The sequence below is a fragment of the Canis lupus genome, chromosome 18 (genome assembly GCF_003254725.2).
Source record: "Canis lupus dingo isolate Sandy chromosome 18, ASM325472v2, whole genome shotgun sequence".
Classification (NCBI taxonomy): domain Eukaryota; kingdom Metazoa; phylum Chordata; class Mammalia; order Carnivora; family Canidae; genus Canis; species Canis lupus.
In genome coordinates this window covers 13,229,743-13,256,457 of record NC_064260.1, presented here as the reverse complement: position 1 = coordinate 13,256,457, position 26,715 = coordinate 13,229,743, and the positions used below count along the sequence as shown (strand labels likewise).

Genomic DNA, 26,715 nt, shown 5'->3' with positions numbered 1-26,715 from the left:
GAAACTAATGATATCAGGAATACAGAACATTAATCATATTCCACATACATTCAAAGGGTAATTAAGAAATCATTGCAAGCAACTTTATGCCAATAAATTAGAAAACTTCAATGAACTGGATAAATTCTTTGAAAGATATAAACCACCAACGCTTACCCAAGAAGAAATAATGGAATAATCCTTTATCTAAGAAAATAGTTGAATTTGTAGTTAAAATCTTCCCACCAAGAAAATTCCAAGCCCAGATGACTTCCTTGGTAAATTCTACCAAACATTTAAAGAGGATTAATGCCAATTTTACATCAACAGCTTGAGAAAGCTGAAGAGGATGTAATACTTTTCCACTTATTCTGTGGTGTTAGCATTACCCTGATACTCATAATGGAAAAAGACATTAAGAAACTAAAGATTAATATCTTATACACACATTCAAAAAACTTTACACTTATTTATCAGTTTGAAATCAACAACATATAAATAAGATAATATATCATGACCGTGTGGGATTTATCCAAGAATACAAGGTATTAACACATTAAAATAACTAAATCTATTTGATCATCTAAATGCATGCAGAAAAGCACTGTAAGAAAATTAACAGCAATATAAAAAAAAACTCAAAACTCTCAAAAAACTAGAAATGGAAGGTAACCTTCCTCAACCTGATTAATGGCATCACTGAAAAACCTGCTGTTAAGATATTAAAGGTGGACTACATGCTTTCTAAGATTGTAAACAAGGCAGAAACTACTTCAGTTCTACACTACTGCAAGTGCTAACCAAGGGGAAAAAATGAAAGGAAGCCAGAAAAGAAGTAAAACTGTCTTTATTTGTAAACTGTATGATTATCAACATAGAAAACATTAAGAAATCTCCAAAAACTACTACACTAATAAGTATGGGTAGCAAAGTCAAAGATATAAGGGATAGTACATGAAAGTCAATTTTATTTCTATATTCTAATAATGAACACTTGTAAAATTTTTAAAATACCATTTACAGTAGCACTGAAATATATGAAATAGTAATAAATTTAAGAAAAGAGCTGCTAGACCTGCACACTAAAAACTATATAGCACTGACATGAGACCAAGATCAATAGGAAGATATATACACTCACAGATTAAAGACTCAATATTGTTGAGATGTGAATTATCACAAATTGATCTGTAGATTCATCATATAATTCTTTTTTTTTTTAAGATTTTATTTATTTATTCATGTGAGACACAGAGAGAGGCAGAGACACAGGTAGAGGGAGAAGCAGGCTCCATGCAGGGAGCCCGACATGGAACTTGATCCCAGGTCTCCAAGATCACACCCTGAAGCTGAAGATAGATGCTCAACCACTGAGCCACCCAGGCGTCCCTAAATACCAGTTTTCATGCACTTTTATCTCCATATCATAAGGTGTTTTGAGAAGTAATAATTTTCCCACTGTTCTAAGCTATCACACTATTCTTGAACAGATGTTGGTTATGTTTTAAAATATATCTGTTCGATAGCAAAATACTCATGACCACGTGTTTTCAAACTTGAAACATTTTCCTTTTGCAAAATGAAAATAAGTTTTCCCATTAGATAACCAGCGAAAGTCTATATGGAAAAAATATTTTCATAGGTACCCTCTATGCTACAAAAGGCACTGCAAAGATTCTACCCTTTTATGATCATCACTCAGTTATTTACTCATGAATGACACAGAGAGCGGCAGAGACACAGGCAGAGGGAGAAGCAGGCTCCATGCACCGGGAGCCCGATGTGGGATTCGATCCCAGGTCTCCAGGATCGCGCCCTGGGCCACAGGCAGGCGCCAAACCGCTGCACCACCCAGGGATCCCTACAAATGACTTCTATGTGAACAACTGCAGTAGTTTTATTTGTGATAATCCAGTTGTCTCCCATCTGGGGAATGGATAAACAAACTGTTGTATAATCTATACAAGGGAATATGATCAGCAATAAAAAGAGACCATTGGTAAATGCAACAACATGGATGAATCTTGCAGTAATTATGCTGATATGAAAGAACACAGCCGGGATCCCTGGGTGGCGCAGCGGTTTGGCGCCTGCCTTTGGCCCAGGGCGTGATCCTGGAGACCCGGGATCGAATCCCACATCAGGCTCCCGGTGCATGGAGCCTGCTTCTCCCTCTGCCTGTGTCTCTGCCTCTCTCTCTCTCTGTGACTATCATAAATAAAAAAAAAAAAAAAAAAAAAAAAAAGAAAGAACACAGCCTGTGTGACACCAGTTTTACAAAAAGCTAGGGAAAGCTTACACTGACAGCAGATCATTACCTGCCAGGAACCAAGAGCTGGGAGGAGGTGATTACAAAAGCACCTGTGGGAAATGTGGGGAGTGACAGAAATGTTTTCTATCTTCATTGTGGTGGTAGGTAAAAGGATAAAAATGACTGTTAAAACTCATGGAATTTTCTGCTTATAATTGGTGAATTTTACTGTATATAAGTTGTATCTCAAAAAGCTGACCAAAATAGATACCTATGCAGGGAGATGCACAACATTCTCAGAGTAGTGCAATCTGTAGAAGTAAATGGAGTGAATCAGTCCTAAATCCACCCTCTGCTTAGGCTCTATTTGGCCACACCAATGAAGACATCCTCTATGGTCACTGCCTGGCTGCTTACTTCCTTAGAAATAGCAGTAGGGAGGCAGGGGCACCTGGATGGCTCAGTCACTGAAGTGTCTGACTCTTGATTTTAGTTCAGGTCTTCACCTATGTGTTATAAGATCAAGCCCTACTCCAGGCTTATGCCTGTAAGATCGAGCTCTGCATGGGGCTCCACACTAGGTGTAGAGCCTCCTTAAGATTCTCTCTCTCCTCTCTCTGCCGCCGCTCCCTCCCTTTCTCTCTTAAAAAGAAAAAAATATAGTAGGGAGGCAGGTAGTATGGTTTATTCAACTCTGGATTGCCAGTGACTAAACAGTGTTTACATCTACTAGGTACTTTTGGTAACATTAGTAAATAAGAATTTATACACAAACTCCTAAAACTCTTTTACATTCACTGATTAGGCAGGCAGTACCATTATTTCATGACAAAAAAAAAAAAAATTAACAAATTTTGGGGATCATGTTTGAATAAGCAACTTTTAATTCATGATGAAGGCATTTAATCTGTTCATCAAATCATCATTTTTAATAAGTAAACTATGAAGTCTTGTATTTTAATACCTTTTAGTTAGAAAGTAATTCTATTAAGCATCAACTAATTCTTCAGTATCAATTGCTTTACATCCTTTACATAGGAAAACTTCAGAGTTTCTCTATGTTTGAATTATGGAGAATTCACTCATTCTTCTAGAGAATTTTATTCCACAAGCCAATTATAAAAAACATAAAAATTAACTTATTGTTTATAAAACTGAATATATGGCTAACATAAAAAATGACAGCCAATGAGTTTTAAAAAGCTGTATTTTATAAATCAATAAAGCAAAATTTGACATTACATTTTAAGGCATTTGGAAAACCTTGAATGAAATTGCAAAATAAATAGCATACTTACAATCTGTAGCCATGCGAAATTGAGAAGAAAGTGCTTGAGTAACTGAATTCCAAAAAGTGTACAAAATTTCAGGTTGTCCATCCTATGACCCAAAATGAGGATGTATTCATTAATTATTAAAAATTGTAATGGATAAGAAAATATATTAAAAATTTATTAAAAATGCATTTAAGTGAACTTTTCTAAGATATCTAATTATCAAACAATGGTATTATTAAGTCACTGAATAGAAATATATAGATGACTTCAAACTCCTAACTATAGTAAACAAAATGACAGTTGCTAGAGGGGAGGTGGGTGGAGGGATGGGGCAATAGGGTGATGCAATGAGCACTGGGTGTTATATGCAACTAATGAATTACTGAACACTACATCTGAAAGTAACAATGTACTATATATGTGGGCTAACTGAATTTACATTTTAAAAAAAGAAATACATAGATGAATCAAATTATGTCTCATGTTCTCATGTTCAAGTAATCGGTTATCATGCTTCTCTGCTGTGTGAACTTGGGCAAGTTGTTTAATCATTCTGAGCCTCCTTCCATCTATAAAATGGTGATGATAACAGTACCTACATTTCACTGCAATATTATTTTGAGGATTAAAAATTTTACAAAAGTGTCCGGACAGTCCCTAATATATAATAAGCCCTCAGTGAATTTAGTTATTATTATATAATTATTACCATCTTCCTTACATATGCAGAAGATAATTGTGTGACCATAACAAAATGATGAACAAAGCAAGCTTAGATCCGGAATGAGCACCAGAGTATAATCCATCAATTACAAGAGAGAACTGCCTAAAGTATAAATACAGCTAAAAAAATGTTTAGATGTATTTATTTATTGAGACAGAGAGTGAGAGAATGAGCAGGGGAAGAGTAGAGGGGGAAAATCTGTCAAGCAGACTCCCTGCTGAGTGAGGAGCCTGACTTGGGGCTTGATCCCACGACCCATGAGATCATGACCTGAGCTGAAACCAAGAGTTAGGCACTTAATTGAGCCACCTGGGTGCCCCAGTTAAAAAAAAAGTTAAAAGTCACAGAAATTACTACTACTCAGAACAATACTTCATTCAACTTTGAATAAATGTTTTAGAAAGTAATTACTAAAAAGAGAAATATTAGTTCAAGTATCATTTATTAAAAGAAGATAAAATACTTTAATACTCTTAAAACCGATTCATACTTCTAGAAATTTTACCAAGTATTTTTAAGATATTTTTATATGTGTGGTATACAATATCAAATCGCTAATATTCTACTTTTGAAGGACAAAAATGACAATTCATATGCTTAGCCCTAATAACATTAATAAAATGTATCTAATATTTAAATATGTCATAAAAATGAAAAAGCTCTAATTGGTTTAGTTTTGTGCTTACAACAAATAAAATTCCAATTTTCTTTTTTTTAAATTCCAATTTTCAAGGTTATAAATGAAAAAATAAGTAATGAAAAGTACTGATATCTTACTTTTATACCCATACATACATACTTCTATTTTCATTATTTGTTTCTTTAATAAATTTTTTGCTTTGAATTCAACTGAGTATTGTATACCATAAAAAAAGGCAAATCAAATAATTGTTCACTTCTTACACATTGATCAGAAAATAGATTCAGAGTCTCAAGATTCTATGTAATAAGTATACTGGATATCATGTACCTTAAAGGAAATGTTTTTACATTAAAAAAAACTTTAAAAAAATATTAACAGAATGAAGGACAAAACACGTGACCTTCTCAATTGATGTGTATTAGTAAGCATCTGACAAAATCCAACATGTTTTCATGATAAAATCACTCAAAAAGCTAAGAACAGAAATCATCTCAACATAATAAAGGCCATATATAAAAAGCCCAGCAAGTACAGCCAAATGGTGAAAAACTGAAAGCTTTTTCCTCTAGATAAAGAAAATCTGATGACTAATTCTACGCACACATACTTGGGTCAGTCTTAAGAATACAAACACAAAATTCTCAGACATGAACGCAAATTGATTTCAACAGGATATTGAAACAATTATTTGAATTATCTAAACAAATAGGATTTATGTCCACAATATAAGTATTATTTTTGTCTCCAATAAGGAAATCCACAGAATAATTTAGCTAAGTGAATTCAAGGCAATTAATAACCTTTAATAAAATACTTAATACCCAAACCTCATATTTAAAAAAAATTCATAGAAAATGATGCACAAAGTGTTAATTAAAAAACCACAAAATTTAGGACTGCCTGGCTGGTTCAATGAGTAGAGCATGCGACTCCTGACCTTGGGGTTGTAAGTTTGAGCCCCATGTTGCATACAGAGATTATTTTTAAAAATAAAATCTTAAAAAAAAATAAAAACACAAAATTTACTATCTTAACTCTCTTTATGCATACAATAGTGTTAACTCTATGTAGCTTATTGTACAACAGACCTGTAGAAATTTTTCATCTTGCAAAACTGAAATGCTATACTTATTGAACTCTTTTCTTTCTCCAACCACCCATCCTACCAACCACCTATTTATCTACTTTCATTTTCTAAGAGTGTAACTACTTTGGTATACCTCATGTAAGTGGGATATTTTTTTTTTTTGAATGGTTTATTTATCCCAATGCCCTCAAGTTTCACCCATATTGTAGCATGCAACAGGATTTCCTTTTTTTAAGGCTGAATAATATTCTTTGGTGTGTGATACTCTCTTTATCCATTCATCCATCAATGGACACTAAGACTGTGTCTGTCTCTTGGCTATTATGAATAATGGTGCAATGAAACACAGGTGAGTAGATATCTCTTCCACATCCTGTTTTCAATTCTTTTGGATATATATCACCAGGAGTGACATTGCTGGATCATATGGTAATTCCATTTTTCAATTTCTAAGGAACTTCTCATACTATTTTCCTCAACAGCTGTGCCATTTACATTCTCATCAACAATACACTGAAGTACCAGTGTTTCCTTATCCTCACCAATACACTGTTCTCTGATGAATGCAAGGTGATATCTTATTATTTCGATTTGCATTTCCTGATGATGAGCGATGCTGGGCATCTTTTCATAAGCCTGTTGACTATTTCTATCCTATCTTTGGAGAAATGTCTACTCAAGTCCTTTTTTAGACATTTTTAAAACGCAGTTTTATTTTTGCTGTTGTTGAGGGAATTCTTTACATATTCTGGACATCAATTCTTATCTGACCTATGGCTTACAATTACTCTGTATGTTGCATTTTCATTTCGTTGATTATTTCCTTTGTCACACAGAAGTTCTGAAGTTTAATGTGGTCCCTTTGGTCTATTTTTGCTTTTGTTGCCTGTGATTTGGGTGTCATGAAATCACTACCAAATCCAATTTCCTGAAGACTTCTCCTTATGGTTTCTTTCAGGAGTTTTATAACTTTAGGTTTTACACTTAAGACTTTAAATCATTTTCAATTAATTTTTGTATATGGTGTAACGTAAGGGTCCCTTTATCTCTTTTGTACAAGGATACCCAGTTTTTCACAGCATCATTTGTTGAAGAGATTGGTGACATATAATTTGTGTGACCTTCTTTATTCTATCTAGCATCTTTTATCTGAAGTTAATACTGCCACTGTTTCATTTGAGAAATGTTTGTCACTCCATTTATTTTTACTCTATATTGTTTGCTTTTGATGTGATTCATAAATAATGATTTTATTTTTAAATGCAATTTTTGTCTTTTAATAAGAAATTACAAACCAAATATGTTTACCTAATATGTTGTTCTTGCTTTTATCATTTCATTTTACGCTTCTTTGCATTTCCTTGGTTTTCTGTTTTTGTTCTGTGGATTATTTGCATTTGTTTTTATCTCCCCTAGAGGTTTTTTTTTCTTGTATTTCTTTCAGATGTGTCATTATTCCTACAATTAACCATAGATTCCTTTGAGGTAAATCATCTTTTATAACTCCATAGAACTACTGAAACAGATTTCTAGAAAAGGCAGAAATTCTTTAGGGCTTTAGAGAAATTGCCAAAATAAACAAGAAAATTTCTAATTCCTTGACATATCCTATTGAAAGAAAATATTGAGTCCCAAATAATTGGCTACTTCTTTGTTCTTAGTGACTCTGAGTCACTCAAAACTTGAAATCCATAGTTAACTTTTAACTCAGAGAACCCAGACAAACTTTGGCCAAGACATTGACATTTTTTGAATGTGCATTATGTAATAGGTATTATGGGATGTTATCTCATTTAAACCTTAAAACAACCCCTAAAATGTAAACTCCAGGTCAGCAGAAGCACCATTTTTGTCTGTTTTACCACTGCAATTTCAGCAATGAGAACATGACCCAGACATAACAGACACATAATAAATATTTATTGGGTGAATGAAAAATCTCAAAAGAAGGCATTCTTAGTCCCTTTCTAGAAAGAAAATAGGAGCTCAAAAAGATAAGATGACCTACTTAGAATTAAATAGAAAGTAGTAGAACTGAGATTCGATCTCAGTTCTGTTTGATATATTAAAAGTGTTATTCCTGGGCAGCCCAGGTGGCTGTTTAGCGCCACCTGCAGCCCGGGGTGTGATCCTGGAGACCTGGGATAGAGTCCCACGTTGGGTTCCCTGCACGGAGCCTGCTTCTCCCTCTGCCTGCGTCTCTGCCTCTCTCTCTTTCTCTGTGTCTCTATGAATAAATAAAATCTTTAAAAAAAATAAATAAAAGTGTTATTCCTCCTTGACTTACAAAGACTTTATGACTTGATTTTCTCAGCCTATATTTCCTGTTTCATACCACTGAGGTCAAAGATTCAACCATATTCAAATCCTTTCAGGTTCTTGAAGGTTCTTTCATAGTCTTAGTTTTAGCAGCTTTTAAAAACCTGCACCTTCTTCACAGTTCAGTTTAGGTGCCTCCTCTCTTGGTTCCCCTAGGTTTGACACACTCTGTTATATACTTCTCTAGCATCCCATATTCCCCATCATATTGATATTTTCCTGTGTGAGTAAAAGAAAGAGTAGTGGTTAAGAAGAGAAACTCTGGAGCCAGACCCTATCACTGACTAACTGTGACTGTGGGTAAGTTAATATCTCTATTCTTCAGTATCCTCGTCTATGAAATGGAAACCCATTCGTCCATCCATCGGGAAGATTCAATGGGTTAATTCCGACAAAGTGCTTAAAATGGTACCTGTCAGAATAAGTACAGAATATTTGTCAACACTGCTAATATTCTTTGTAGTATAAAATCAAACAAAATAACTAATATGTCTCACTGTATCTCCCAGTGACTACCACATAGTACTACCTACTATTGTTGTGATGGCCATTTCTATGGGTCAATTTAATTGCCTACTGGGTGCCCCCGGTATTTAGTCTTCACACTTTTGGTGTGTTTGTTAGGGGGGTTATAGATGAGTTTAACAGCTGAATGGGTAGAACGAGAGAAGCAGAATGCCCTCTCTAATGTGGGTGGGTCTTACCCAATCAGTTGAAGGCCTAAAAGATATTTTTTTTTAAAAGGTTAAGAGAGAATTCTTTGTGCTTGACTTTTTCAAGCTGGAATATCAGGGTTTTTGTTTTTTGTTTATTTTTTCCTCCTGCTTTATGACTCAAACTGAAAGAGCAGCTCTTCCTGGGTCTTCAGCCTGGAGACTCTTGGGCCAGAACTATATACTATTGGCTCTCCTGGGTCTCAAGCCTTTGGTTTCAGAGTGGAACTACACTGTCAATTCTCCTGGGTTTCCATCCTACTGATTGAGATGTTGGGACTTATCAGCCTCCAAAATCTGAGTCAATTCTTTAAATCTTCCCCTCTCTCTCTCTCTCTTTTTCTATATATATATATATATATATATATATATATATATATATATATATAATCTTTCTATATATATATAATATATAATTGTCATACTAAGAACTAGAGTCAGTTATCAAAGAGGTACACTAAAAAGGATACACAGTTGTTGGAATAAGAAAGGACATGCAAAGTGCTTCAGAAAGATAAAAAAAAGATGAGGTAGATTCAGATGGAAAAAATGTGGAAGATAATAATGAAAATGTAGATTTGGGGGTAAGACAGTACAACAAAGAGTTTTTATATATGTATATATGCTTCTGTATAGGTATATGATGTGCATACACACATATTATATAATTCTTCCAAAATATAAAAATATATTAATTTTATTTATCAAATAATTATCAAAAATTTTATTGTCAAAGCCACAATATGTTACAAATAGAACCACCTGCAAAAAATAGGAAAATATACAGATATATAAAAAAATAATTTTACCTACACTTTCAAATCAAATTAGTATGTCACATAATTGCTACTAAGTATGTTGAAACAAAATTCTACTAGATTTTAATAATTCAACAAGATTTCAACTGGAAGGATATTTGATATTCATCTATTTATAACCTACATCCAATACTGTCTTACTTTGGACTGCTGTAATCAAAATGCCATAAATTTGATGACTTAAAAATAACACAAATATTTTTCTCACAGTTTGAGAGGCAGAAGTCCAAGATCAAAGTCCTGGCAGATTTACTGTCTAGTAAGGACCTTGTTCCTTACAGAGGGCTGTTTACACTATAACTTCATATGGTAGAAGAGAGGAGCTAGCTCTCTGGGATCTCTTTATTGTGAAGCCTCTACCTTCATGACCTAATCACACTTCCTAAAGGCCTCACACATTGGGGGTTAGGATTTCAATGTACGAATTTTATGGGGACAGAAACACTCAGACCACAGCACTTTCACTTTCATTTTAGTTCAGTGCAATCATGTTATCAGATAATTTTTGGGAAATGTTTGCAACTTAAAAAAACCCTTGGCTTGTTTCTCAGTTAGAAGTATAAAAATAAAATATACAGGAATTCTAAAACATTTATGTTAGATGAATATGTTATTTTAGAACAGCACTTTGGCTGCTTTTGTCACTAATTTTGACCTGATTAAATATACAGAGAGAAACTTAGAATAACATCTGGATAAAAGTGATTTTAAAGCAGATATTATCCAGTTTATCTTTATAACATGGCAACTACCATGGGTTTTCTTGATAAAATGTACTTGATTGTACCTTATTGCACACAGTAATAAGGCCCAAACCTTCAAGTAAACATTCTTGCATTCAGGTGTGGTGAAAGGGTATGGGCTCTGAAATAAAATAGCCTTGACTTATACCCAAGGTCTGCAATATACTAGCTCTGTAACCTTGGGCAGGTCCTTTATCTTTCTGAGCTTGTAAGCTATGTAAACAATAGGGATAATAATAATTTATAGAATTTATTATTAAGAAGAGTCAGGATATCTTGAGCTAGATTCCAAGGAAGACTGTAATTTACCATACAGATGGGAAGAAGAGATGAGGAGAGAAAATTCCAGACAGAGGGATGAATAGAGCCTAAAGATGTAAAAAGTATTTTCTTTCTGTTTTTTTAAATATATTTTTTTTATTTTTAAGTAACCTCTATCTACACCCAACCTGGGGCTCAAACTCACAATCTTGAGATCAGGAGTCACATGTTCTACCAACTGAGCTAGCCAGCTGCCCAGTGAAAAGCATCTTCTCCTCTCTGAATGTACAGTGAGCATTCAGAAAAAGACAAGAACCAAATCCAGAAGTATCTTAATTCATCATGTAGATACCAGTGAAATATTTAAGGATTTTAATGGGAGAATACCATGATTAAACTTGTATTTTAGGTAAATCACTCTGGTAATAATGCAGAAGATGAACAATATGTGGGGTGGTGGTGAGCCTGCAGGTAAGATCAGTTATAAATTTGCTGGAAAAAAAAATGTAGGCTTACTATATCAGCAGGAAAACAGATAGGACTTGATGAGCAATTAAAAATATTTATGAAGGGCTAGGACTAAATATATCTGTATAGGACTAAGAAGTTGGGAGACTGATCAACCAAAATGGAATTTTAGACAGGGCAGCAGGTAGGTAGAGAAAGATTAACTCATTTAGACTTATGCTTCTAGAATCTATGAAGCATCCAAGTGAAGATGATCTAAGCTGGTAAATATGAATCTCTTGCTTAAGAACAAGATGGAAGCTGAAAAAATAGATTTAGGTGTTATTAGCATTTGGGGGTTGTAGCAATTGTTAGTTAGCATGTGTGAGCTTTTCTGATTGCATGTAGCATGAGAAGGAAAAAATGTTGAGGATGGGACCCAGAAGAAAAACATTATTTAAAGGTTGGAAGAGGAAATAATTCAGAGTAGAGAGAAAGGAGTAGGTGTAGACAGTTACAAAAAAAAAAAAAAAAATTGGTCATAAGTTAGTAACTGCTGAAGCTGGATGATAACACTATTGATCACTCTCCTGTACTCGGCTCTCTACTTTGTGTAGGCCTGAAATTTTACAAATAAATTATTTTAAAAGGTAGGTAGAGGAAGAAGAGTCAATGAAGGATTCTGAAGAGAAGTAATACCTATGAAGGAGAAAAACATTAAGCTGAAGCAGCAGTTATTGCCTCAAAAGAGTGAAATAAGAGATGGTTATAGAAGTGAGAAGAATGATTTAGCAGTTGGGTCATCAGAATGAATTTAACAAGAACTGTTTCAAAGCAGTAGAAGCTTGATTTCAGTGGCTTGGAGCAAAACAGAAATAAGAAAGTAGATACACAAGTAGCTAACTAAAACTGGGGCATGAAAGGAAAAAATACTTAGGTGGAGATAGAGGACCAAGGATTTTATTTTAATTTTGGTTTTAAACAGTAGACCCTTGAGAGGAAGTAGCCAGGGAAGGATGGTATTGGAGAAAGCAGAGAACGTTCTAGAAGAGGGTTAAGATGTAGAATATAAAACAAAAGTAGAGGGATAAGTCTGCCGTGGGGGGGTGGGTGGGAGGATAAGATCTATCTCTGAGAGGAAATGAGAGGATCTCCTTCTCTAAGGATCAGTTTAGATAAAGAGTTGATAAATTACTGTGCTTATTATTATTAGTAAGAGAAGGTCAGAGGGAAGCAGAGGGAGTTAAGATCAAAAAAGAAGAGAAAGTAAAAGACTGAGCAAAATTCTGTGCCAGAGATCTCTTTGGAGAGATCATGTTGTAAATAAGAAAGCCTGCAGACTTGATCAAAGAAACCAAATATATATGAATTTTAAAGTAGCTCTTAATTATCTTCTGGATTCAAAGGAGAGGAATCCTGGTGAAGCAAAGAGAAGGCAATGAAAAATTCTTTCACTGGAAAATAGCCTTCTGGGAGAAACATTTTGTTGTGTCAATTATAATGCAGACACAAATTCAGTAGAGACTTCAAGATGAACACTACAGAGCAAAATGAGAAAGTCTATACAAAACAATTTTAGCTGAAGTCAAAATACTGGCTTTTATATGTACATTATTCAAAGAAAAAGAATAATACTTTTGGTACATTCTACTTTTTGTTTTTAAAAATGGGGGATTCGATTAAAGTGGTAGTGGGAGGTAGTGAAAAGTAGATTTCAGATACCTTTTGAAGGTAGGACTTGATATAAAATGTATACAGTTAAACAGAAAAACTATATATAACGTATTAACAGATTATCTCTGGGTGATACGATTAAATATGACTTTTTTCCATTCATTTTAATTTGGGGGGGAGGTAATTGGATAATCTTTCTTTAAAAGATTTTTTTTTTAAGATTTTATTTATTTGACAGAGAGAGAGAGAGAGAGAGAGCATAAGCAGGGGAGCAGTAGAGGGAGAGGGAGGAGGAGGCTCCCCACTGAGCAGGGAGCCCAACATGCAGCTCCATTCCAGGATCTTGGGATCTGACTTGAGCCAAAGGCAGATGCTTAACCAACTGAGCCACACAGGCACCCCTATATAATTTATTTATAAACAGCATAAATTTTTGATGTAAAATATACAATGCTGAAATAAATATGGCAAAAAAGTAAAGTTCTTCAAACTCAAATCCCACACTCTTCCTTTGAGAAGAGGAACTCGGTACTTCGGTTAAACTACAGTACTTTTACATGGGTTTACAAGGTTTTAAAGTCCTTTCTACATAGTTTTTTGTGTTGCTCAATTTTTTTTCATTATTGCCCTTAAAAGAGAAAAAGCTAAATTAATTGCATACAAATATATAACACATATATTATGTTTATAGAATTATGATGTACTTAATTTAAATTTAATGTAGTTTCTTGCTAATAACAGAAATTAAATTAGTAAGAAATAAGATTTTGTAGGGCAGGGTTGAGCTTTAGAGGCCACAAACCATATATATATAATATCTAAGATTTTTTATGTCTCTTTACTCCTTACAAAACAAAACAAAACAAAACAAAACAAAACAAGAGAACTATTTCTCCCTCTTAGAGCCAGTATTGCCCTCATTGAGAATGCATGATTTACTAGTATTTCAAATTTCAAACTAGATTTAGTACAAGCCATACACGCCTTAAACCCAGTGCCTCAGCTTCCCTTGCCATATTCTCTTTGGTTTCATTCTCCTCCTGGGACACTCCTTGTTGCTTCCTCTGCTGCAGTGTTTCATAAACTCACCCAATGGAAAATATTTGTTGATAGCCACTCTAAAATATATTTACTTATTTGTTTAAAATTATACAAGTACTAGTATGTTAAGATACATATAATATGAAATATATAAAATAATTTAAAGGATAAGACTTTTTAAATGTATAGGTAGAAGTTATAACTATCTTTTTCCAAGCCAAACTGCATACACCACTTTGGAAAAGATGGTTTTATATGAATTTTATAAGTTGCATTTTCTTTGGACTCTATTTAGGTACATTTCTTTTCTCTATATAGCCGATTTCATCCATTGTCATGGCTTTGGTTGCCATCTATGAGTTCATGTCTCTGGTCTAGGCCTCTCTTCTGAGCTTTAGTTCCACATATTAAAATGCTTAACTGTCATCTTCACGTAGAAGTCACATAAACAAATACCTTAATACAGAGCTCATCATCTTTCCTTTCTTTTTATTTTTCATGTAGGCTCCACATCAAGCATGGAGCCCAATGTGGGACTTGAATTCATGACCTTGAGATCAAGATCTGAGCTGAGATCAAGAGTTGGACACTTAACCAACTGAGCCACTCAGGTGCCCCTCATCATCTTTCCTCTTAAATATGTTTCTCAGTTTATGCTCCCAAATGAAATTGCTACTATCTCCCAGAACTTTTGTCAAACTAGAACCCTTGGTGTCATCTTGATACCTTTTCCCCCATCTCACTATTTCTAATCCATTACTAAGCGGTATCAGTTTTATCTTCTAAGTAATCCTCAAATCAGTCCATTTCTGTCCATTTTCACTGTCATCAATGTTAATCATTGTAATAAGCCAGGTCAGTTCCCCACAAAACTCTATGTTGAAGTCCTAAGCTTCCTATACCTGAGAATGTGACCATACTGGGAGGTACAGTCTTTAAAGGATTAAGTTAAAATGGGATCATGAGGATGGACCCTAATCGAATACCACCGGTATTCTTACTGAACACAAACACATACGAAAGGAAGATGATATGAAGACACAGGAAGAGGACAGCCATTAACAAGCCAAAAAGAGGGGACTGGAACAAAAAGAGATCCTTCCCCAGTGGGACTCAGACTGAACCAAATGCCAAACACCCTGACTTTAGACTTCCAGCCTCCAGGTATGAGAAAATAATTTTTTGTTGTTGTTACGACACTCAGTTTGTGGAACTTTGTTACAGCAGCCCTAGGAAACTAATGCAACCTTCATTATTATCTCTTTCTGAATTCCTGCAACAGGCCGCCTTTCTCTAGAGTTGGCGCCCTCCAATCTATACCCCCACAGTGTAATTAACATTAAAACCTATAAATATGAATCATGTCACTTGTGTTTATGTAAAAGTTCAAAATACGTAAAATAGTACATGGCCTCTTCTAGGCACTCTGGCCACATTACGAATGCTCTTCCCCTTCCAGCTGCACTGGACTTTTATCAGTCTCTGAAAAGGATGTGTTCTATCCTTTTTGCATACTTCTCCCTTTCACCAAGCCAACTTATTATTAACATCTAAGTTTTTAAAATTCATTTAATGAGGTTACATCACCCATTTTCATAGAACCCTGAAAATTTTTGTAAGCTACCATAATTATAAACCATCATATATACACAATTGTTTGCTTAATGCTTATTTCCCCAATTAGTGCCTGTTTCTATTCCGTTCATTTTGATATCTCCAATCTCTATCACAGTGTCTGGAATATGGAATATGGTAGGCATTCAATGACAATTTAATAAAGGACTTAGACATACTCCATTTTCCTAATATTCTGAAATATTTTACTACAATTTTAACAAAAAGTAATCATTTGCTTATAAATATATGCTGTGTAGATAAAACTACTTAAAGAGCTACTAAACTTTTCCATTTCGCTTCTTCTTTACTTTGAGGAAATGATGAGATTCCATAAAAGATATATAGCTTCCTATAGTTAAAAGATTCTTCCCAATGTGAAAATTCATTTTTATGGAAATATAATCTAAAATAAATATAGTAACAACTGAAACTTTTCATATATAAAATAAGCCAGACTCTACCAAAAATAATTTCATTAGATCTTTTAAAATCACATATCTTTAAAAGTTTTATTATAGTCTTAAGTTTGATGTATATTATGTCTTAGGTAAATTATATAGTTAGAAAAAAATATATTTTACTATGGGCTTTAGTTGTGGTGTTATTTATTTATTCTCCCATCCCCCAGAATAAAGAAATGCCTGAATTCTTTTACAATCACTTAAATTAGTACCAATATGACTAAGAATATCCAAACATTCATATTCATTATTCACTTTTTCTCACATACAGATATGTACATATACACAAAAGCATGCATCTTGACATATGCTTAAACACTGATTCATGTTGAAATGCAGATCTTTAAAGATCTTTAGTTTCTGTTGTTAAATTAAGGAGAGACATAAATTAAGCTGAAATAATATAATGCTTGCCTTAAAATATCAAATTAACATGCATGGCTAAATCCTCTCTAGTCAACGGAATTAGCATGATAGCTAATGTACTATGTGAAATTACTTTTGAAGTAATCTAGCTTGTATTTTCCATTTTTCCCATCTTTGTATCAACCAAACAGTAAGGCAAATAGTTGCCTACTGTTTCTTTCTTCAAAAAGGAGAAAAGCAAGAACAGAAAAACTCAGGTCAATATGTTATTCTAAAAAACCAAGAGATTCAGGGTCACTGGATGGTGTAATAGTAAGACCCATCTCTTCTTATTCACAAAAACAGACTTAACAACAGTTAAGGTTGGACATAACAGTTGTGGTCCAAACCCCTTTACCAGAACTCCAGAAACCAGTGAAGAGTCACAGTACCCCACACAAGCTCAAAGTCAAGAAGAGAAGCATTGAAAGGGTAAGAAAAGCCATTTCATTTCAATCATGTCAGCTCCTCTCTCAAGCTAGCTCAGAACTGGGAGGAAAATTCTGACTTGCAGCTTCTCCCTTGAGAGGGAAAGAGAAAACTGAAATGTACATGGCCATGTATGTACAACACCCTAAAGAGTGCATTTAAAAAAACTGTTAGAATAGATTAATTCATTTGCAGAATACAAAACCAACACATAAGTATCAGTTGCATTTCTACACACTAACAATAAACAATCTGAAGAGGAAATCATGGGATGCTTGGGTAGCTCAGTGGTGGAGCACTTGCCTTTGGCTCAGATCGTGACCCCAGGGTCCTGGGATTGAGTCCCACATGGGGCTCCCCGCAGGGAGCCTGCTTCTTCCTCTGCCTGTATCTCTCATGAATAAATAAATAAAATCTTTAAAGAAAAAAAGGTGCACACGCTTTATAAAAAAAAAATCCGAAGAGGAAATCAGTAATCCCACAGTAATCAGACAGTAATCCCACTTCAAAAAGCACCAAAAAGAATAAAATGCTCAGAATAAACTTAACCAAGGAGGTAAAAGATTTATATACTTAAAACCACCAATCACTGCTGGAAGAAATAAAAGATGATGCAAATAAACAAAAAATTATCTGGTGTTCCTGGAAGACTTAATACTGTTAAAATGTCCATACTATCCACAGCAACCTAAAGATTCAATGTAATCACTATAAAAATCCCAAAGGAATATTTAGCAGAAAGAGAAAAGAAAATTTAATTTCACATGGAATCTCAAAGGACCCCAAATAGCCAAAACAACCTTGAGAAAAGAAAAACAGAGCTGGAGGTCTCAGACTTTGAGTTCAAAACATATTACAAAGCTAATACAAAAACAACATGTACTAGTATAAAGGTAGATACATACACAAATGGAATAGAGAGCCCAGAAATAAATCCTCACATACATGGTTGTATGATCTCTGACAAGGGTGCAAGAGCTACAAAATGGGGAAAGGACAGTCTGTTCAGCTGTTTGAAAAAAACTGGATATCCACATGCAAAATAAAGAAACTGGACCTTTGCCTTACACCATATTTAAAATCCAAAATGAATCAAAACCCTAAATATAAGACCCCAAATTATAAAACTTAGAAAACACAGGGGAAAAGCTTCATGATACTGGATTTGGCAGTAATTTCATGGATATAACATCAAAACTTCAGGCATTGGAAGCAAAACTAAGCAAATGGAACTACATAGAACTTCAAAACTTCTGTGTGGCAAAGGAAATAATCAAAAGAAAGAAAAGGCAACATATAGAATGAGAGAATATACTTGGTAGCCATGTATCTTAAAGCCCAGAATAGATAAAGAAAGAACTCCTATGGGGCAACTGGCTGGCTCAGTTGGTTGAGCATGCTACCTGTGATCTCAGGGTCAAGAGCTGAAGCACCATGTTAGGTGAAGAGCTAACTACAAATAATAAATAGACAAGATTTTAAAAAGTCAATAGAACACTTCTACAATACAATGACAACAATGAAAAACAAATAATTCTACTAAAACAATGTGTAAAGAACATGAATAGACATTTCTCCAAAGAAGATAATACAAACGGTCAACAAGCATACAAAAGATCAATATCACTAATCATCAGGAAATGCAAACCAAAACCATAATGAGATATGACATCATACCTGTTAGGATGGCCACTATCAAAACAAAGAAAATATAACTGTTGGTAAGGATGTGGAGGAACACGTCCTTGTGCACTAATGACGGGAATGTAAAATGGGCCAGCGGCTATGAAAAACACTATGGAAGTTCCTCAAAAAATTTAAAATAGAATTATCGTATGTCAGATCTTAACTAATTGGATTACTAAAAAGAAAATAACTACATTTCATCTCAGCATTAGATTTCCTATTTGAGCAAGCAGCCTAGTACAAGATTTCTTTTTATAACAGATTATAGAAGTATACATTACATTATGCCTAACTAAAGTACTCCTGCATAAGTTATTTCAGAGAACTATTAATGTCTTTCACTTGTACTTAAGTAGTTTTAATCCCTAGTATAGGCTAATTGATGCTGCAGAGAATTTTGAGGAACCATAACTGGTTGCTGGTTAGAGAAGCCTATGACTCTGTCAGAAAGTTCAGGTTCTTCTATGGAGTCTAAGTATCACTTTTGCACACTAAGAACAAAACTATTACGGAAGTCTTCCTTTAGGTCTTCCTACAATAAGCTTTCCTTCTTCAGATTTGGTAATATTTTACCACTATAAATTATTAAAAGGTATTTTCTGTTAGTATTTCCAGAGACTATCATAACCAGTACATCCCAGTGAAGGGTTCCATGAATGGAACAAGTAAGATTGGAAAGGAAACCAATGGGGAAGTAAGTTGTTTAAAGGGGAGGAATAGGGATCCCTGGGTGGCGCAGCGGTTTAGCACCTGCCTTTGGCCCGGGGCACGAACCTGGAGACCTGGGATCGAATCCCACATCGAGCTCCCAGTGCATGGAGCCTGCTTCTTCCTCTGCCTGTGTCTCTGCGTCTCTCTCTCTCTCTCTCTCTGTGTGTGTGTGTGTGACTATCATCAATAAATAAAAATTAAAAAAAAATAAAGGGGAGGAATATGTCGCTTTGGTTAACTTTTTATCCTATAACCCAGCAAAGCATTCAATTATATTTTGTAAATATGCTCATTTCAGTACCAGATAGTATTTCCTTTTTTTTTTTTTTTTTTTTTAGTATTTCCTTTCAGAAGTCAAACATGAAATAGAAATGTTATTTAAGCATTCCCCAGGAAATAAAGAGCAAAAACTAAACAGAAAAGAATTAGAGTGACTTTAAGGGTGTTTGAACACTTCAAAAGTGTTTGCCCTTTTACTTTCACTCACACATGTTTACTCACTATAGCTTCTCTACAACTGCATGAACTAAAACTAATCCATCTGCATGAAAGCGTGAAACAATGTAAATATTTTTCAAAGTTCTAATTGTTGAATATAGAAAAAAAGTCTAATGTTTGGCAAAAAATGATTAGTGTATCATACAGAAGTTAAATATCTTGGACATTTTAACATATAACAAGCAATGATTATATGAGAGAGAATATAAATATAATAAGTTTCTTCACTCAGATGAGGAGAAAAATATTTGGAGAGAATTTCCTCCTATCCACTCTGACACTCTGTTAAATATGGTTGACAAGAGATATTACAGATGATCCTTATCAGTAAAAAAATTGTTATATTTACAGTTGTGTTCATATCCAGGACATTCAAAAGCCAACATTTGATACACAGTATGAAAAAGTTTATAGAGAAATAACCGGTACAGAGAGGAAGAGAGAAAGAGGGGGGGAAAAAAAAAAAGAGAGAGGGAAAGAACAGCATGAAAGTCGGAACCAAAATGAAGATACCGATTTTAAATTATAGGCATAAACTAGTTCAGTTTTTCAGAGATAGACATGTAGCTTTCTGGTGATTCTGACAGGTCTAAGATTTGTTCAAATGTACAGAAAAGCAATAGGAATGAATTCTTCTGGGATATTTGAAATCTATTATTTATTTTTCTTCTTTTACTATGTTAGGTTGGCCCTACGGGACAACATTGAAAAGTAGCAGGGATAGTGGGCATCTGGCCTTTTTCCCTGACTGTTAAGGCAATGCTTTTCACATTTTATCACTAAAAATAATGACTGTTAAAGGTTTTATTAGATATCCTTTATCAATTTAAGAAAATTCCTTTCTCTTAGTTTGCTAGTATTTTTTAATCATCACAAATTTTGTCAAATACTCTGTGAGACAGTTATATCATTTTCACTTATTGCTGTGTTTGGTGTACTAATATTTTAAGATTTTTCCATGTATGTGCCTGAGCATGACTGGATTGTAATTTTCCTTTCTTGTAATTCTTAACTGGTTTGGCATAAAGGTCATTTTAGTCTCAGAAAATGAGTGCGGGAGGTTTTTCTTATCTTAAAAAAAGAAAAAAGGACGATCTGTTCCTTGAAATTTTGGTAGAAGTTGCTTGAAAAACCATCTGAGACTACTGGTTTCTTGGTAGAAAGACTTTAAACTAGCAATTCAATTTCTTTGAAAGTTAAAGGACTATGCATAGTGTCTAATTCTACTTTAGCAATTTTGGCAAGTTGTATTTTTCTAGAAAAGTGTCCATTTCACCTCCCTTTTAAAATTAGCTGGCAAATTGATGCCATGAAAAGTTTTTCATGGTATCTTTTTTCCTTTAAACTTTAAATTTTGAACTTAAAGAAAAATTTTACATTTACAGAAAATGGAAATAACCATCCTCCCAAAATCCTACTGTGTCTGCTCACTCCAATCCACCATTTGTCAACCAACATTGAGTCATATTTACTTTATCACTATTATTCTTTCTCGCTCGCTTCCTCCCTCCCTCATTCAAATAGCTGAGAGTTAAGTTGTACATATCAGAGCTCTGTTACCACTACAGAGTGGGTAATTAAGTGACCTTCTAGGAATAAAATTACCCTTACTACAGTTAACAACTTAGGATTTTTACCCTTGTTACACAAATATCTCATATATATTTTTCATATTCCTATTTTATGAATTATCCAACGTTTTTTATAGCATTTTTTTTCTGAACAGGTACTAGTCAGCATAACGTATTTTACAGTTAGGTGTAATATCCCTTTATATAAAGTCTTACTTACTATGAAACTACTCTTTAATCTGTTATATCATTGCTATTTTTAAGCAGTGAGGTCTAGATATTTTACAGATTGTCCAAAAGTTTAGATTTATCTTGTTTCCACATAATTAGACTCAGGTTATATATTTTTGTCTGGAATGAAACATGAATAGTATGTCCTTGGGGTATTATATATATTTGCAGGGTTTTGGGGGGGTATTGTGATTACATAAAGTGTTGTCTGATTCTTCTACGGCATAGTTCCCAGCTTTCTTTCGGAATTAGTTAAGTACTGGGGAGACACTTTAATACCATGTAAATATACTGTTCCTTATCAAACTTCTCCTTCTTCCAGATTTGGCATCCACTGATGATTACTACATGAATGCAATTTTATCATAACAGTTGCAAAATAGTTATCTTTTTAATTTCATTGTTCTATTTTCATTATTAGCTCACAGTCCATCTGTCAGTCCATTCATCTGTTTGTCTAGCTTGACATACAGACCTCTGAATTTTTATTTTACTCATAGGTTAAAGTCCATTACTGTCCTTACTTGTTTTGATGATCAGTTCTGGAGCATTTATTTTCTAGAACAAGATATTCTATGCTCACCTTCTATTTTCTTAGTTCCAAGCCCATCACCAGCAATTTCTTTAAATCATACTGATACTATTCCGTCATTGTATTTTGAGTTGGTACAACACAAATACATATTGTTCATATAACACAAAATACATATTATAATCAAATATATGACACTTAGTGAATTCATAATTATAGTCCATCAGCACAATCCACTTTTAGAAGAATCTTATCACCACAGAAGTTCCCTCTTTATCCATCCATTCATCAAACCTTATGACTCATTTATCTGCCTTCTATCTATAGTTTTGCTTTTACAGAAATTTCATATAAACAAAATCATACAATATGTACTTGAGTTTAGCCCCTTTGAATTAACAATGTTTTTAAGGTTTGTTCATGTAGTTTGATGTGTATTTTGTTCCCTCTTAATGTGGCACAGTATTGTACAAATATATAGTGTTTTGTTTATACATTGAACAGCTGATGGACATTCAGACTATTTTCAGTATTTGGCTATTATGAACAATGCTGCTATAAACAGCTGTGTAGAGATCCACTTTGTGGACACAAGCTTCCATTTCTCCTGGTAATGGAACTGTTGGGTCATATGGAGAATGTATACTAAGAAACTGTCAAAATGCTTTCCAGAGTGGCAGTATTATTTTATGTTTCCACCAGCAATATATGAGTGTTCTAGGGTCTCCACATCTTTACCAACACCAGTTACTTTACTGATAGTCATTTTGATTCCACTGGTTGTGTGGTGGAACCTCCCTGTAGTTTTGATTTGCATTTCCCTAATGACTAATGTTGAGGTTTTATGTATGTGATTATTATTCATTTGCACATCTTCTCAGTTAAACAGTCTATTTGTATCTTTTGTGCTCTTTTAATTACTCTCTCTTGTGGCTCCCTAACCTCCTCCACCCCATCTCTTCCCTATATAACCAGTGATCTGTTTCTATCATGATAGATTAGTTGTATTTTCCACAATTTTATATTCCAAAGTAGTCCTTGTTTTGCATGGTACCATGTTAACAGAAACTCATGTATAATCAGAACTATCAGGATCCCTGGGTGGCACAGAGGTTTGGCGCCTGCCTTTGGCCCAGGGCGCGATCCTGGAGACCCGGGATCGAATCCCACATCGGGCTCCCGGTGCATGGAGCCTGCTTCTCCCTCTGTGTCTCTGCCTCTCTCTCTGACTATCATAAATAAATAAAAATTAAAAAAAAAAAAAGAACTATGCAAAGCAAGGACAGAGGTCGAATATGCATACATTTCAGTAAACACAGTCCCATGTAAAGCAATGACTACCTATACACAGAACTGTACAATACAATCCTTTCTCTTTGGAATCTTCCATTCAACATAATAATTTTGAGATTAATTATGTTTTTACATGTATTAGTAGTTCATGTTTTTGTCGCTGATTACATTCCATTATATGGCTTTACTATGGCTTACTTATCCATTCACATGTTTATGGACACAAGTTGATTAAGGTTACTGGCTACTAAATAAAAAGCTGCTAATGGACATTTGTATGCAAGTCTTTTTATGAATATACTCTCATTTTTCTGGAATTAATACATGAGGGTATATTGCTGAGTTACATAGTAGATGTATGCTTAATTTTTTAAGAAACTGTCAAACTGGGATCCCTGGGTAGCGCAGCGGTTTAGTGCCTGCCTTTGGCCCAGGGCGTGATCCTGGAGACCCGGGATCGAATCCCACGTCGGGCTCCCGGTGCATGGAGCCTGCTTCTCCCTCTGCCTATGTCTCTGTCTCTGTCTCTGTCTCTCTCTCTCTCTGTGTGACTATCATAAATAAATAAAAATTAAAAAAAAAAAACTTTAAGAAACTGCCAAACTGTTTCCAAAGTGGCTGTACAATTCCAGATTTCTCATCAACAGTATGTGAGAATTCCAGTCACTCTATAACTTCACCAGTGCCAACACTTGGTACGGTCAGGTCTTTTAAATTATAGTTATGTGCTTATTTGACACTATCTCTAAGTGTTCCTTTGAGTCCTTTGTCCTATTTTAAAAGTAGAACAAAAATAGAAACTGAATGTTTTGTGAGTTCTGAGAGTTCTTTAGACAGAAGTTCTTTATTAAATATAGGATTTGCAAATATTTTCTCAGTCTATGCCTTGTCTTGTAGTCTCTTAATGAAGTAATTTACAGAGCAGAAAGTCCAAATACCAATTTTTTTTCTTTTATAGATCAAGGTTTTAGTGTTGCATAGAAGAAAACTTTGTCTCCTCCAGGTCACAAAGTTTTATTTTGTTCTTCCAATCAGTTTTAGAATTTTAAGTCTTACACTTGGGTATCCAAATGTTCCAGCAAAATTTGTTAAAAAGATTACAGTGTCACCACTTAAATGCTTTTGCAACATTTTTTGAAAATCAGTTTTCCATATATGTGCGAGTGTATTTTTGGTCTTTCTATTCTGCATCAATGATCTGTCTCTAACTTGACAACTACACCACACTTTCTTGAGTAAGGTAGTTTTGTAAGTCTGGAAATCAGATAATGCTAAGCCTTCCAATTCTGATTTTCTTTTTTAAAGCTGTGTTGGGTATCTTAGGTCTTCTGTATTTCTATTTGAATTTTAGATGTAGCCTATCAATTTCTCCAGAACATCTGTTGGGATTATAGATCTACATGGGCAGAATGGATATCTGAATCTACCAATCCATAAATAAAGTAACTCTATTTACTTAGGTCTTAAGTTTAGCAATATTGTATAGTTTTCAGTATACAGATATATTCATCTTTCAAAAGATTTGTTAAGTATTTTACATTATTTGATGCTACATATATGGAATTATTAAATTTTAATTCTCAATTGTACATTGCTTATATAGAAATACAATTAATTTTTTTGTATTGACCTGTATTCTGTAATCTTGCAGTAAGTCACTTTTTGGTTCTAGTAGCTTTTTCTTTAAAGATGCCATCAAATTTTCTACATAGACAATGATATCATCTATGATATAGATGATATCTAAATAGAGACAACTTTATTTTGTCCTTTCCAAACTGGAAATCTTTCATTTCTTCTTGTTCCACTCCACTAGTTAGGAGAATGTTAAATAGAAGTAGTAGAACAGAAAGAAATCCTTGTCTACTCCCTGATTTTAGGAGAGAAGCATTCAGCCCCCATGATTAAGTATGATTTTACCTGTTCCTTATTCCTAAATGCCTTTTATCAGGTTGAGAAAGCTCCTTTCTATTCCTAGTTTGCTAAGAGTTTTATCAGAGAGGATGGTGTGGATTCTGTCAAATGCTTTTCCTACACGTATTGAGATAATCATAAGGTTTTTCTTTCTTAATTTGCTGGCTTTCTTTTTCTAATTATAGCCTTATACTAAAACCTCATTTAATTCTCTATAATTTTTAACCTTTCATATTTTTCATATCTTTCATTTATGCTTTCTAGATAATTTCATTAATTCTGTCAGCCTCTAATTCATTTTTTGACTTTAGGAATATCTGTTTAATCTACCTAAATTTTTTATTTCAATTTTTAATTTCTAAATGTTCTATTTGGTCCTTTTTTAAAGAACTACCTGGTCATTTTTAAAGTCTTTTTTTCCTCATTTTTTACTCCATTTTCTATTCTTTAAATATATACAGATATTTTACATCCATAAGTGTATCTGTATCTGTATCTTTGCCCCTCAGAGATTCTCTTACCTTTTGCAGGCCCAAGAGTGCATTAAATATCATATTTTTCCAATTTACCCGGAATTTATTTCTACTATAGTAAAAGGACTCTTCAGAAGATCCAATCCCCACACTAGTAAAAGCAAAAACATCCTTACCTTTATAAATGAGAGTATTTATTGATGATAACTGTCTTAGAAACTTAACTGCCTTACTGCTACTTGATTTTTTAATCAAATTAAGATGACATAGAAAAATAAACACTTTTCTCATAATATTAAAAGGATTTCACTGTTCAATGTCCTAAAAATTGTGAATCTTTAATCCTATTACCAAATCACTTAATATGTCTAAAAGAGGAAAAGAAAACACATTCTTTTTTCACAGTTAAAATTCTCATTAGTACTATGGCTGCTCAAAATGCTGAACACATTCCAAATTTAGCCTAATACATCCTACACACATGATTATAAGACTTTGTTCGATGATAAAAATTGCTGGCTTAGAAAATGAAAGTATCATATCTACTTCTAAATACAGAGAGACTGGCTTAATTCTACAGATGAGAATCTACAACCTGTTTTCCACAGTGTGGATCCTGATAATTTGTCAACAATTTGCTACACTCACTTTATCAAAGCATTATATACAGTATTAAAAATTATACAGTGACATTAGAACTCTTAACTGGTTTTAAAAGATACCAAAATTGAGTGATTGATAGGTATTAATATGTCTTTTTCAAATTTTTTTTTGTCTTTTCAAATTATATTAAGACCTGAAGATAAGAAGCTAATTCTACAAGTTAGCCAGGACATTTATTAAATTAAGCAGAAGCAGAATTAGTTATCTTACAAAGGAAAGCTTTCAAATGGGCTCCACATTTAAGTTTTTTCCTA

At 33.9% G+C, this 26,715-nt stretch overlaps 1 protein-coding gene across 3 annotated transcripts in view; it reads right to left on the bottom strand.

Annotated features, from left to right (window-relative positions):
- The window catches only part of COG5 (component of oligomeric golgi complex 5), a 297,897-nt gene that overhangs the window by 87,077 nt on the left and 184,105 nt on the right, over positions 1-26,715 (bottom strand). For all 3 annotated transcript variants that reach the window (XM_049096361.1, XM_035701303.1, XM_049096362.1), the window contains one exon: positions 3,529-3,610. In XM_049096361.1, coding sequence (XP_048952318.1) covers positions 3,529-3,610 — 82 coding nt within the window. The remainder of the gene's footprint in view (positions 1-3,528; positions 3,611-26,715) is intronic.